The sequence below is a fragment of the Anopheles coluzzii genome, chromosome 3 (genome assembly GCF_943734685.1).
Source record: "Anopheles coluzzii chromosome 3, AcolN3, whole genome shotgun sequence".
Taxonomy (NCBI): domain Eukaryota; kingdom Metazoa; phylum Arthropoda; class Insecta; order Diptera; family Culicidae; genus Anopheles; species Anopheles coluzzii.
Genome location: NC_064671.1, coordinates 84,797,014 through 84,811,209, shown reverse-complemented (window position 1 = coordinate 84,811,209; position 14,196 = coordinate 84,797,014). Strand labels below are relative to the sequence as shown.

Sequence of the window (14,196 nt, the reverse complement as noted above, 5' to 3'; positions counted from 1 at the left end):
AAAAATGTGTTTAAACCTGAGGGCTAATTTCACGCACCGCAACGTTTCTGTCAAAAAACTGTCAACAAACGTAAACACACACACTCGGCATGGTTCCCGGCACACGCCTTACCCTAGTCAGGACGGTGAGCACGTTCTAGTGGCAAAGTATGCGTAAAACGGTGCAATTTGTTAAGTAAAAAAGTATTCTCCTCGAGGCAACCGTGGCACACGTGTTGTGAGAGGACTCCCACGATGGAGGAACGGCTAAGCTCGCTGAATGACGAAGAGCTGAGCACACACGAGCAGCAGATAAAGGAAAAGCTCAGTGTGATCGAGGACAAACTGGCCCGGCTGCGGTCGCAAAAGTCCCACCTGGTGCAGCTGTGCGAAACGATCCAGCAGGTGCGGAAGCAGCGCAAATCGGCCCAACAGTCCGATGGCGACTGGGAGCGGGAAAATTTCCCCTGGTCGACCAAGGCGCGGGACCTGCTCGCGCTCGTATTTTCCATCAAGGACTACCGGCCGAAGCAGCTCGCCACGATAAACGCACTGATGGCCGGGAACGATGTGCTGCTGCTCGCACCGACCGGTGGAGGGAAGAGCCTGTGCTTCCAGCTGCCGGCCCTGCTGAGCACGGGCCTGACGGTCGTAATCTCCCCACTCATCTCGCTGATGGAGGACCAGGTGTGGTCGCTGGAGCGGTGGAAGGTGCGGGCACAGCTGCTGTGCAGCACCACCAGCAAGGAGGCGGTCACCCGGATACACAAAGAGCTGAGCGACAAGCGACCGCCGACCACGAAGCTGCTGTACGTGACGCCGGAGCGGCTGGCGAAGAGCAAGCGGTTCATGACGGCACTGCAAAAGTGCTACAACCATGGCAACCTGGATCGATTTGCGATCGGTAATGCGGTGGCGCAACAAGAAACCCCATTTCTCGTCCTTCAAATGTGTCTCAATTTTCTTCCTTCTCCTTTGCAGACGAAGTGCACTGCTGCTCCCAGTGGGGCCACGACTTCCGGCCGGACTACAAGTTTCTCAACGTGCTCAAGGGCATGTTCCCGAAGGCACCCCTGCTCGGCGTGACGGCCACCGCCACCACCAAGGTGATCGGTGACGTGCAGACGATGCTGAACATTCCCGACGCGCTGCTGTTCGTCGCGTCGTTCAACCGGCCGAACCTCTACTACCACGTGCTGCCGAAGCCGGCCAGCAAGCAGGAGCAGTACGATCTGCTTGCCAACCTGCTGCTGACCCGGTTCCGCAAGCAAACGGGCATCATCTACACCTACTCGACGAAGGACGCGATGGACATCAGCAGCGAGATGGTGGCGCGCGGCCTGAAAACGGCACCGTATCACGCAAACCTCGAGCCGGCCGACCGCACCAAGATACACCAGCTCTGGCACGACGAGGACTTGCAGGCGGTCGTGGCGACGGTCGCGTTCGGCATGGGCATCGACAAGGGCAACGTGCGGTTCGTGATACACCACACGATGAGCAAAAGCATGGAGAACTTTTACCAGGAGAGTGGGCGCGCCGGACGGGACGGGGCCCGATCGGACTGCATACTGCTGTACCACTTCTCGGACGTATTTCGCATCACGACGATGACGTTCTCCGAGCGCACCGGGCTGAAGAATGCGTACGCGATGGTGGAGTACTGCATCACCACGAGCGAGTAAGTGTTTTGCGGGGATCGTTTGCTGGGTGAAGAGGTACTAACCGATGGCACGCCATTGCTCACTTTCCAGATGCCGACGGAAGCTCATTTCGGCCTACTTTTCCGAGGTTTGGGGCGCCGAAGACTGTAACGCAATGTGTGACCGGTGCGCCAACAGGGATCTGGTGTGGCCCCAGAAGGAGATTGCCCCGTACGTGGAGCAGCTGCACCGGATCGTGGACAAGTGCGAGCTGGAGCAGACGAACCTTACCGGGCTGAAGCTGGTGGACGCCTGGATGCAGAAGGGACCGACGCACGTGCGGCTGAGCGAACCGGCCCCGCTGATCGATCGTACCGTAGCGGAGCAGATCGTCGCCTACCTGATCGTGCACAACTATCTGAAGGAATCGTTCGTGTTTACACCGTACGCGACGCACAGCTACATCAAGAAGGGTTCGGCGAGGGTTGCGAACAGCACGCTGAAGATCCGCGTCGGCAAGCTGTTTCCGCTCGCGGCGAACAGTGGACCGGCGACCGCGTCGACCAGCAGTGCGGGAAGGAAACGAACGACCAGCGAAACGTCCACGCAAACGAACGGGGTGTCGAAGGGCGCTGGTAAACGGGTCCGGGCCGAGTCAGAGAGCTCCGAGGATGAGACGAGCTCGACGTCTTCCTCCACGAGCCCTCAAAAAAGTGACGAAGACGTGGTCGTCGTGCAGGAGGTGGAAGTGATTGACCTCGAGGATGGAGAGTAGAATGTTTTTTTATTACAAATATAAGGCTAATTTAACATTACGTTTAAGCATGAGAGACTCTTTCCGTTATTACATCGCTAGGTAGGGTGGCTTGAAGTTGAGCGCATTTCGGTACCGACCAGAGCTGCGCATGGCCATCTGGCGGTGTCGTCGCATTGCTTCGGTAATTTCCTGTGGCGTGATCGGCTTCACGCCGTCCAGTCCGCGGCCTTGCGAAACTTCCGGGCAGGCGTGCAGCATGTTGTACGATTTGCCTGTCAACACCGTCAATGCGGGACGCAATTAATCATTATGCTCTTTCCTCCCCCAGCCCAACTGGCATAGAAACTTACCAGAAGGGGTAACCCGGCTGTACGGATCCACCGTCCGGTTGGCCGTGTTGAGGCGCGTCAGGATGCAAAAGTCCACCAGCACGGCGATCGTTTCGTGCGCCAGGTACGCCAGCGTGAGCAGGCAGCTCTGCGTGATGTTCACATCCTCCGGTATGTTTAACCACTGGCGCATCCGGCTCTTCATCACCTCCGTGTTCCGGTGCATGAAGGAGGTGCGGCGGGCCGCTATGTACTCCTCGTACTGCCGTCCGGTGAGGATCTGCGAGATTCGATCAGCCCGGAACAGCCGGCGGGCCTTTTCCTCGTCATACTTTTCGGGCGCCTCGCGGTCCGAATCGTCGTCGGACGTTTCCGAGCTCGGGCCAAGGTTCAGGTGCGGATAGCGGCCACCGCACAGATCCTTCAGCCGCTTCTTCATCAGCGCCATGTCGCGGAAGTACTTCTGCAGCCGCGCCACGCGCACCTGATTTTTGCGCATAATGTACTCAAAGTCGCGCCGGGACAGGGTCGGTGAGTTCGGGCGCGACATGGCGTGATCGATCGCTTCCTGCATGATGCCGCGCAGCTGCTGCAGCACTATCTTCTCCACCAGCAGGACGGACTCGCGGAGCGGCTTCTCGCAATCGCCGTACCCGCGCATGATTTGTGAGATTTCGTTGAAAAAGATGGACCTGTAGTCGGTGCCGTCGGCGGATGGGCCCGCGCCCGTCGGCGGTGTGCCCGGGTTCGGATGGATCGCAACGTTGATCGTGGGGCGGGCGTATTTTTTCGCGGTAATATCGCGCAGATTCGCCATAGTGCAGCCGGGGAGAGGATTTTGGTGTGTGTTAGCCGTGTTGGGAATTAGTTTTGTTTACAGCGCTGAGGTTTGACGGTGTGCTGTCCGGTGGCCATCAGCTTTGGCAGTCGTGGGATATTTGTTAAATTTTACTAAAATATTTTTGTCAATTTTATCATTAGAAAACTGTTGTTTTCTTTCGGAGCGATAGTGCCATTAAAATTTATCAAATAACATGCTTATGAAGATTTATAGGAAAATAATATTCCTAGGTTTTCTCCACTGTTGTATGCAACAGATAAAAAGGTTGCGTGAAATAAGCCCTTATCCATATTTCCACGAAGATTTCGATAAGAACGTTAACCCTGTCACTGGCAACCAAAAAAACATCATATACCAGGCAGTGTGGCCAGTTTTTTTGTCGGTTTTCGTTAGGAGCGTCAACATTTTATTAGATATTAATTTTTTTAAAACTCTATAGCTTCATTGTTTTACTCAATAGATGGCGTATTACAACTCATCATTATATTGCTGTCCTTTTCTTGCAATTTGTTTCGACAAGTTTCATCTAATCATGACCTATCCCAAGTGCCACAAATCCACTAAACGACCACTAAACGGGTTCTAAACGACCCAAACTCTCAATCTAAACGGAATATAGAAAGGCTTCGTTTAGCAGACTGTAAAAGACTCATACATTCTGAAAATAGCAAAAAGCTGTTCTTCGTCATCTGTTGGTGGGATACCCACCCAACCACCAGTGGAGCTTCATCCCTTGGAGAGCTTTCTCATTCCCTCTGTACTGTTGTATGGTTTTCGCATTGAAGTTATGTATCGCTAGAACTAGAAAAGGCGATACGATTGTTTCAATACTAAACTCCAATGTAAACTAATGCAATGGTCGTTGGTGTTGATACCCATGTATCTGAGCACGCGACCAATTTCAAAGATTTTGGTTCGGAAAGTTAGAAGGCTATATAGGTCATGATTAGATGAAGCCGCTAGATGTGTCGAAACACAATTGCAACAAAAGGACAGTAATGAGTTGTAATACACCATCTATTGAGCAAACCAATGGAGCTTTTTTGTACCGCTTATGCCATAGATGACTATCTATCTGGAACATGCGTTCGGTATTTCCACCACTCAATAATAATAACATGCTTTTACATTACGTTACAACGACCTCCTATGCCCTAGATTGCAAAATGTAGAACATTGACTATCATCTTCGCCGATCGAAGCTAGTGGAATCAGTTACAGTTTCGCAACGGCACAGTGCGGTCCGTTCAGTTCTTGTTGCTCCTTAAATCTGAATTTAGTTGCCGGAAAAAAGCCATCGCCAAAGAAACTTGCAACTATGTGTCGTTCAATGGGATGGATTACCTTACTGCTTGGCCTGCTGTGTGTTGTGTCGCAAACACGTGGACAGGAAAACCATTTAGCGTGTGGTAAACGTAAAGTAGTGTCGCAATATCTCATCCACAATGGCATCGACGCTAAGGCTGGACACTGGCCGTGGCATGTGGCTCTTTTCCATCGAAAGGATGCACAGTACGAATACGCCTGCGGTGGCTCCATCCTGGATGAGAACACTATTCTTACAGGTAAATATCACTGTGTTATCAAATGTAAATCATGTGAATATACTGCAATTTTCTTTTTCCAAGCATCTCATTGTGTGTATACCCAAAGCGGTGTGATTTCGATATCGCGAGTGTCGGTGGATGTGGGACGAATTCATCTAAACGAATCAAGCGAATACACACAGACGCACCTTGTGCGAGAGATAATAGTTCATCCGGGATTTAGCAAAAACAGTATCGTCAACGATATTGCTCTGATCAAGCTGAGTTCGAACATCACGATGAACAAGTACGTGCAACCGGTCTGTCTGTGGACCATGGACAGCAATCAGGAGTTGATCGTGGGAAGAAACGGAACCATCGTTGGATTTGGTGTGAATGAACAGGACATTGTGTCGGAGCAGCTGAAACAGGCATTGATTGGTGTGGTGGATCCGTTCAGTTGCATTGCGGACGATCGGGGGGTGTTCGGAACTCACCTGACGTCGGACATGTTTTGTGGTAAAGGGCAGAAGGGTGTGAGTGCGTGCAATGGAGATAGCGGCGGCGGAATGTTCTTCGAGATCGGTGGTAAATGGTTCGTGAGGGGTCTGGTGTCGTTCACACCCCTGGGTACCGAGCGGTGCGATTCGCTAAAGAACACGGCCTACACTGATGTGGCCAAGTATCTGAAATGGATTAAACCGTACATTGATCAGCGTGTGCTTTCGTACGATAGTGACGTGCTGAATATAGACTATGTGGAGAAGCTAAGGCTGTTCAACTTCGAAACGTGCGGCATGAAATCATCATCATATATTAAGAATGGTACCACTTGGGCACTACCATGGCTTGGATTCGTCGGACCATGGTACGATTTAAATTCTAGGTGTACAATTACGCTCATTAGCGAGTGGTATGCGGTTGGACCTGCCCATTGTTTGAGCACCAATAGTGTGGAGTAAGTATAGTTGTGGTTTTTCAAATGAAGTGTTTTGTTAATTACTAATTTTGTTGCTTTTCAACAATTTAGTTCGATTGTTATCTTCGGTAGCGACATGCATCAGTCAAAGACGGAATGCTTCGATCGCAATAGGACGATCGTATGTACCCATCCTTCACAAGCACGGCGAATTAAACGAATCATCGAGCACCAAAAGTTAGGCTCGAACAGTTATGAAAATAATATTGCACTGATCGAGTTATACAGCCCCGTAGACACCATGCAGCCGAATGTGAAGCCTATCTGTATGCCCGTAACGTCTGAGCTGCGAACGAACGCCAAGACTAACTTACACGTGGCAATGAATTCAAGTGAAGAAGCTTCATACACGCACAAAAACACTCCCGTTCGTTTTATCGAGTCCGTAGAGTGTGTGAGACGGTACTCAGAACACAAGATTGCATTAAAGCTAGAAAACAACCGGTTCTGTACAGAGGTAGCAGATCAACAGGACGTTCTTAATTGTACTTCTTTTCAAGCGGGGGCACCGCTACAGGAAATGAAGATGTTGAACGGAACGGAGCGATACTTTTTGCGAGGAGTTGAGCTACACGGGTTGGTCTGTGATTTACAGGCACCGGCGATTTACTTCGATGCAGAAGCTTATCTTGACTGGATACTGTACAACATGAGGGAGAACGTGCTAGATACAATGGATGTGTTTGAAACTGTAACTACGAATCAAACGCTCGAGGTGGAGTGGAGCAAGTTGCAACAGCAGCCCGGAAAGGAACGGTTGCATCTGTTCAATATGGACACCTGTGGTTTAACCACCGATGGTTTAGAGATATATGAAGCTTCAACGACCCTTCCTTGGAACGGGATCATTATGAATGATGCAAATTTCACCGGTGAGGTTCCTTTGACGCGAAGCATGGTAGTGCTGATAAGCGAATGGTATGCTTTGGCCCCAAGGCGTAGTATAGAGAACGATGTTGCTTGGTAAGTGACTTTATGTATAGTGATATAAGTGTCTGCTTTCCCATTAAATTTAAATGCTTTTCTATGTGTTCGGCAGGCGATATATTATGCTTGGAGTTCAACTCAACGACTGCATCACTAGCCAATGCAAAACACAGCAGGTGGTGGAAATCAAGAACATTATCATCCCTCCACCGAACCATCCGAGACAGACGTTTGCACTGATAGAGCTTCTGGAGCCTGCGAATCTAATGAATCCCTACATCAGGCCAATATGTTTGCCCCTAATGGATCAGTTGCATCATCATAAACCCACAGAAGTTGGGATATCAATTAATCTTGATGTTGAGACAGTGAAGAAGAAGCTAGCAGTGATTGACAACCCTTCCTGCAAGCATGGACTACGTCAGGAGAGTTATTTTATCGACTTTAACGAGGATTCTCGACAGTGTGCAATCGAGATAACAGTTGAGTACAAACAGATCCCTGTACCTTCCGTCTTGGGCAGTCCCTTAATGATGCCTGTATCGTACGGAGGAAGTACGCACTATTTTCTGTACGGTATGGATAATAATGTGCCAGGTGAATACAATCGATCAATCTTTGGTCCGTATTTGTTTGACACGGTTCAGTCGGCCGATCTCGAATGGGTAGTAGAGAATGTACGGGAGCATGAACGTCAGACGTCACTTCCCAGCACACTGACGAATGGACGTGTGAACTTGAAGCCTGTACAGCAAGCTTCCAAGAGCAGTTTGTTTAACTTTAACACGTGCGGTGAATCATCCAGCAACTTTCCAATGCCATGGGTCGGGAAACGCCTCTCAAATGCTCCATTCTTTAACGAAAGTAGTTGTTTGGTTACGCTGATAAGCGACTGGTATGTGGTTGGTCCAGCAGATTGTTTCGAAGAAGATAGTCAAAAGTAAGTATCGCTGTGTGGTTTGATGTTACCTACTTGGCTGCATATTGAATGGTTATTATTATTATTAATATCTTTTTGTTACAGGTTCGTTTTAATGTTCGGAGATACTAATGAAACAGCCTTCAAAGAATGTTTTAAGACCAAAAACTACGATTCGTGTATTCATCCAGCTCAGCGAGTTTCGATCCAGAAGGTGTTTCTGCATCCACAGTATAACCAAACTAATCGTGCCAATGATATTGCATTGATTCAACTGGCCACTCCTGTCGATACAAGTCGTCCGAATGTGAGGCCCATCTGCTTACCGATCATCGATACGAGTCGTAGTTATGATATTTCAAGCCTCGTAATGGAGTCTTCTAATTTTACAATTACTAAAGTGGATGATAGGTACATCGACCCGGTGGAATGTCAGAAACGGTGGCAAGGTTTGAGGGCTAGCTTCACCGTAGACACATCAATGCATTGTGTCGTTGTCAAAAGAACAAAGGAAGATACGTGTCTCCGTACACTTCATGGTGCATCGCTCCACTCACGCCAGGCGATGAAATCGAGTGACAGACACTTTCTGCGCGGCTTTTCTATAATCCCTTCAACAGAATGCATCACTTACTATCCCGTAGTTTATATAAATACCGATGCCTATTTGGATTGGATACTGGAAACAATGGAGCAGCCAGGTCTCTCATTCGATCTGCACCAGGTTCTGATTTTTAGTGACAAATAAGCCATTCATCTCTCGTCAGGAACGGGATAAATACTACACTTTTGTTAGTTAGTTTAGTAAACATAATGAAAATCATGAAGAGAAAGAATTATGTTCTCCTAAACTGGGATTATATTTGTATTTATTCAATAAATAGCAGAAACAAGAAGAGAGAAAAGCTAGGAAATAAACACTTTAAAAATAAACTTTAAATGAAGAAGCTAGAAATTGACGTCTGTGTACTTTATTTATTTATTTGTGTACTGATTTCCTGAGAAGTTATTTGTTTCGAACGAAAGTGTGTAGTTCTTTTGTGCCTAGCAAAGACTCTGCGTAACTGGCAAGCGAGTATCTAACATCGTCAGCGTCCATACTTAATGAGGAAATCATTGTTACTGGTGCAACGATCAATGCTTTTCCTATCTTTGAATAACTTACAAAACAAGTTTAATGTTGGTACGCATGTTACGTGGTAAACGTCTTTACAGGGATGTTGTGTTAAGGCGATTGCTTACCCAAGAGCAGTATGATTACCGTAATTCCGGGAAATGTCAGCTAACGTACCAACAGGAGGAAATCAAAAACATTTTCAAACATCACCATCGAACCCGAGCGCTGATAGAGCTGTTGGAAACCGGCAAATATAAACATTCCCTACATCAGACCGAACCTACGGAAGTGATTGTCGTACCGAACAATGTGTTTGCCAACGTAAGCGTAAGAAACTATTGATGGCACATATACGAACCCGCTGAATGCGATCGAGGCGTTAAAGTAAAAGGCAAACTCCGTTATCTTCTAGCATGGGAAATCCGTTTCAGATGTGATACGGATTACGCACAAGTTAGCCGGGCGCTCACGCCTGATCTATGATCCATACTTATTCCGCTAGCCCCAATGGTGACGATCGCTTGATTCATCCACAACAATATTGCATTGGTTCTCCTTACTACAAAAAGCAGCTCTTCTAAAGCCACCGCATAGCCTTAGATCGTGTGACAGACATTATCTTCGCTGGTTTGTGGGGATCTTGAAAATTTTGCAGCACTTACTATTCTGCAGTTTACACAAAGACGGACGGCAGCTTGTGTTATATACCGGAAAATTATGGAAGACTCAGTGGCTCGATCTTCATAAGTAACTTATTTCCTAATGTTATTTTTTTAACATTAACCTAATAATAATGTCATGACTGATTAAAACTAATATAATGGGGCTTCATTATGCCGTCGTGTTGTGATACAGCTGTTCAATCGGGGTGCATATTTAGACTTTTTGAAGATAATTCAATGAGTGATCGCTGCTTGAGAATGCATCACAGCTATGTGATCATAAATTAAACAGTTGCGCTATCCAACAAATTCTCTGTTAAAGGTTCAACCCTTGAAGGCACTGAATCTCTTACACGTAGTACTGACTACACTGCTATAGGTAGAATCAATCAACAAATATTCATGCCCATTAGCTGCTTATTCGAGGCCTAGCCCGCAGAACCCGACCACGGCTGATTTTCGAAATAAGTTAAAACTTTGATGTATTAAAGAATTTTCTGTGGGAAGGTAATAACTACCCCTAAATAAAATTGTTTCCAGTCCCGCTAACTCATAACATTATGATGTATCTGATACATGCGTCCGGTATTTCCACGGTATTTCACATTCATAACAACAAACTATTACCACATTGAAACGACCTTCTATGTTCGAGATTGCAAATTGTAAAAGCATTGCCTACGATCTTCCCCGATCGGAGCTAGAGGAATCAGTTACAGTTTAGCGATGACACCGTACGAACCGTGCAGTTGTTGTTGATACTTAGGTCAGGATTTATGTAAATGGAAAATTTTGTATCACATCGTGCAATTATGTATCATTCAATGGAATGGCTCCCTCTACTGCTTGGCTTGCTGTACGTCGGATCGCAAACACGCGCACAGGAGAACCATTTAACGTGTGGTAAACGCACAGTGACGACGGAATACCTCATTCACGATGGCATGGACACTAAAGCAGGTTTTTGGCCGTGGCATGTGGCTATCTTTCACGAACAGACTGGAAAGATGCACTACAAATGCGGTGGATCCATCATCGACGAGAACACCATTCTTACAGGTAAATATCACTGTTTTACCCAGTGCAAATCATGTAAAAATACTGCAATTTTCCTTTTATTAGCTTCTCATTGTGTGTATACCCAAAGCGGTGTGATTTCGATATCGCGAGTGTCGGTGGATGTGGGACGAATTCATCTAAACGAATCAAGCGAATACACGCAGACGCACCGTGTGCGAGAGATAATAGTTCATCCGGGATTTAGCAAAAACAGTATCGTCAACGATATTGCTCTGATCAAGCTGAGTTCGAACATCACGATGAACAAGTACGTGCAACCGGTCTGTCTGTGGACCATGGACAGCAATCAGGAGTTGATCGTGGGTAGAAACGGAACCATCGTTGGATTCGGATACAACGAACAGGACATTGTGTCGGATCAGCTGAAACAGGCATTGATTGGTGTGGAGGATCCGTTGAGTTGCATTGCAAGCGATCGGTGGGTGTTTGGAACTCACCTGACGTCGGACATGTTTTGTGGTAAAGGGCAGAAGGGTGTGAGTGCGTGCAATGGAGATAGCGGCGGCGGAATGTTCTTCGAGATCGGTGGTAAATGGTTCGTGAGGGGTCTGGTGTCGTTTACTCCAGCACGCTTAAGTACAGCACTGTGCGATCCGCTGAAGAACACGGCTTACACGGATGTGGCCAAGTATCTGGACTGGATTAAACCGTACATTGATGAGCGAGTGCTTACGTATGGGAGTGATTTGTTCGATGTAGACTATGTGGAGAAACTACGATTATTCAACTTCCAAACTTGCGGTTTGAAGTCACCTGTTTATGCTAAAAATGGTACTGGTTGGACACTGCCGTGGATTGGTTTGGTCATACCACTTGGTGAAGCTTCATATAAGTGTGTTGTTACACTAATAAGCGAGTGGTACGCGGTTGGGCCAGCACATTGTTTCGAAAACGATGGTGTCAAGTAAGTATAGTTGTATTGTTGGTCAAGGTACTAATGAAATATTAATTCGTCGATGTAGGTCGACCGTTGTACTAGGTTTCGCATTTGAGTCGTCGAGCATAGAATGTTTTGAAAGTCATGGGTCCGCCGTCTGTACACATCCAGTACAAATGAGAAAAATTCAAAGAATCATAGTACACCCGAAGTTCAACATTAACAATTCTACGGACAATATCGTACTGATCGAGTTGTTGAGCCCGGCAGACACCACACAACCGAATGTGAAGCCCATCTGCCTACCTGTAACATCCGAGCTTCGAACGAGAGAACCGAGTAGCTTAAGTGTGCCATCAAAGTTTGGGAGAACAATCGAACTTAAAAGCATACCCGTGCGCTACTTGGAGGCTGCCGAGTGTATGCGACAGTACACTCAACGGCAGATTGTGCTTGAGTTGGGAAACAAACGGATCTGTGCAGAACTGGTGAACAAGCAGGATTCGCTTACCTGTAGAGCGCTGGAAGCGGGTGCCCCGCTCCAGAAAACGAAGACATTCAATGGTACGCAGCGACACTTTCTGTGGGGGTTTGAGCTACATGGGTCGGCCTGTAATGTGCATCCACCGCCCGTGTACATCGATATCGAAGCTTATCTTGACTGGATACTGTACAACATGAGGTACAACGTGCTAGAAACAGCAGATTCGGATAAAATCACAATAACCAAAGAATTGCTCGAATCCGAGTGGAGCAAGCTGCAGCAGCAGCCGGGAAAGGAAAGGTTACGTCTTTTCAATATGGACACCTGCGGCATAGTCAGTCCCCATTATCAGATAAATAATGCAATGCCCATTATGCCCTGGATTGGTTATTTAAAGGTTGCAGAAAATAGCACCGGTGACTTTCCATCTACAAGGAGCATGGTAGTGCTCATAAGCGAATGGTATGCTCTGGCCCCCAAACGCAGTTTACAAAACGGTGTCACATGGTAAGTACCATTGCGGGGAGTGCAAGTACTAAATTTTTTATGGGGCTTTTTTCATCGTTTTAGGCGTCATCTTATCCTAGGCAAGCATACTGGAGATGATCCTTGCTTTCCTACCAAGTGTGAGTTATCGCACCAGCTGGTGGAGATCAAGAACATTATCATCCCTCCACCGAACCATCCGAGACAGACGTTTGCACTGATAGAGCTTCTGGAGCCAGCGAATCTACTGAATCCCTACATCAACCCAATCTGTTTGCCCTTCATGAAGCAGCTGCATTGGCGCAAGCCCACGGAAGCGATCATATCATCTAGCCAATGGAATTCCATCCTAGACAAGAAACTAACCATCATACATCAGCGCAACTGCCAGCAACGCTTGCTGTTGAAAAATCGTTTCGTTCCCTTGGAAGAAAACTCCATGTGTGCAATTGAGACGGATAATTTTGCAAAGTTTCCGCTCCCTTCCATTCTGGGCAGTCCGTTACAAGTACCTGTACCGTACGGAGAGAACTCGCGTATCTTTCTGTACGGGATGGATAACAACGAGCCGCATAGATTCGCAAAGCTAGACAATGGTCCGTACCTGTTCCACACGATTGAGTTGGCCGATCTCGAATGGATAGTGGCAAACGTGCGCGATAAAGCGCATCAATCGTCATTTCTCGCCACAACGAGAAATGAACGGGTGAATTTAATGCCAGTACAGCACGCTGCCAAGCCAACACTTCAAGCGTTGTTGGAGTTTAATAGCTGTGGTGAATCATCGAGCAGCTACCCAACACCATGGGTGGGGAATGTCTTATCAAATGTGACTTTTTCCAGTGCAAGACCGTGTTCGGTAACACTCGTAAACCACAGGCACGTTGTTGGACCGGCATATTGCTTCGAGGACGCTAGTCAACAGTAAGTACAGTGGCACGGGTTTGGCTTATGCTAGACATTATCCAAATTTATTTTACTCCGTTTCAGATACTCCGTTGAGTTTGGGTACGCTAATAGCGACACTGTCGAGAAGCAATGTTTCAAAACCAATAAGTATGAAGCATGCGATCTTCCTACCCATCGTGTTGCGATTGAGAGGATCCACATTCATCCACAGTACAACCGAACGAATCATGCACACGATCTTGCATTGGCTCTGCTGTCCACATCTGCGGATACAACTCTTCCGAATGTGAGGCCCATCTGCTTACCGACCATCGATTCAATACGCAGCTACGATACATCAAACCTGGTACAGGCTGTCATTGGATTTTCCTCCACATTTAACTTTGGAAATAGCAGCGTGGATGATAGATACATCACCTCGGCGGAGTGTCAATCACGATGGCAAGGTTTGAAGGTGGACTTTTCCGTAGACAGATCGAAGCATTGTGTAATTAGCAAGCGGGCGCTGAATGATGAATGTGTCTATACGGATTTCGGTGGTTCGCTTCACTCGTTGCAGTGGCTAGAATCGAAGCAACGACATTTTCTGCGCGGTTTTGCTGTGATCTTGCCAAGAGCTTGCAGTATTTACTATCCCGTAGTTTACACAAACACCGATGTCTATTTGGATTGGATACTGGA

General features: G+C 47.3%; 4 protein-coding genes across 5 annotated transcripts; 3 read left to right on the top strand and 1 right to left on the bottom strand.

Moving 5' to 3' along the window:
• The first annotated feature begins 67 nt into the window (after window positions 1–67).
• On the top strand, window positions 68–2,437 carry LOC120958327 (ATP-dependent DNA helicase Q1-like). The gene is made up of 3 exons (XM_040381042.2): window positions 68–883; window positions 961–1,660; window positions 1,734–2,437. The coding sequence occupies exons 1-3, from the start codon at window positions 235–237 to the stop codon at window positions 2,395–2,397; spliced, it is 2,013 nt and encodes a 670-aa protein (XP_040236976.2). The 5' UTR covers window positions 68–234; the 3' UTR covers window positions 2,398–2,437.
• Window positions 2,390–3,923, bottom strand: LOC120958328 (uncharacterized). The gene is made up of 2 exons (XM_040381043.2): window positions 2,730–3,923; window positions 2,390–2,651 (listed from the first exon to the last, which is right to left on the bottom strand). Exons 1-2 carry the CDS (start codon window positions 3,523–3,525, stop codon window positions 2,467–2,469), a joined length of 981 nt encoding a protein of 326 aa, XP_040236977.1. The 5' UTR covers window positions 3,526–3,923; the 3' UTR covers window positions 2,390–2,466.
• An 812-nt stretch (window positions 3,924–4,735) lies between these two features.
• On the top strand, window positions 4,736–13,963 carry LOC120959525 (polyserase-2-like). 2 transcript variants are annotated; one of them, XM_049610404.1, is made up of 4 exons: window positions 4,736–5,114; window positions 5,178–6,033; window positions 6,106–7,157; window positions 12,764–13,963. In XM_049610404.1, the coding sequence occupies exons 1-3, from the start codon at window positions 4,868–4,870 to the stop codon at window positions 7,019–7,021; spliced, it is 2,019 nt and encodes a 672-aa protein (XP_049466361.1). In that variant the 5' UTR covers window positions 4,736–4,867; the 3' UTR covers window positions 7,022–7,157; window positions 12,764–13,963. The 2 variants fall into 2 exon arrangements, with proteins under 2 accessions (XP_049466361.1, XP_049466360.1); XM_049610403.1 differs by lacking the exon at window positions 12,764–13,963 and adding an exon at window positions 8,006–8,689 and having other exon boundaries at window positions 6,106–7,921.
• On the top strand, window positions 10,663–12,747 carry LOC125907535 (chymotrypsin-like elastase family member 1). Its single transcript, XM_049610419.1, has 2 exons — window positions 10,663–10,738; window positions 10,802–12,747. Exons 1-2 carry the CDS (start codon window positions 10,687–10,689, stop codon window positions 11,665–11,667), a joined length of 918 nt encoding a protein of 305 aa, XP_049466376.1. The 5' UTR covers window positions 10,663–10,686; the 3' UTR covers window positions 11,668–12,747.
• Window positions 13,964–14,196: the final 233 nt, after the last annotated feature.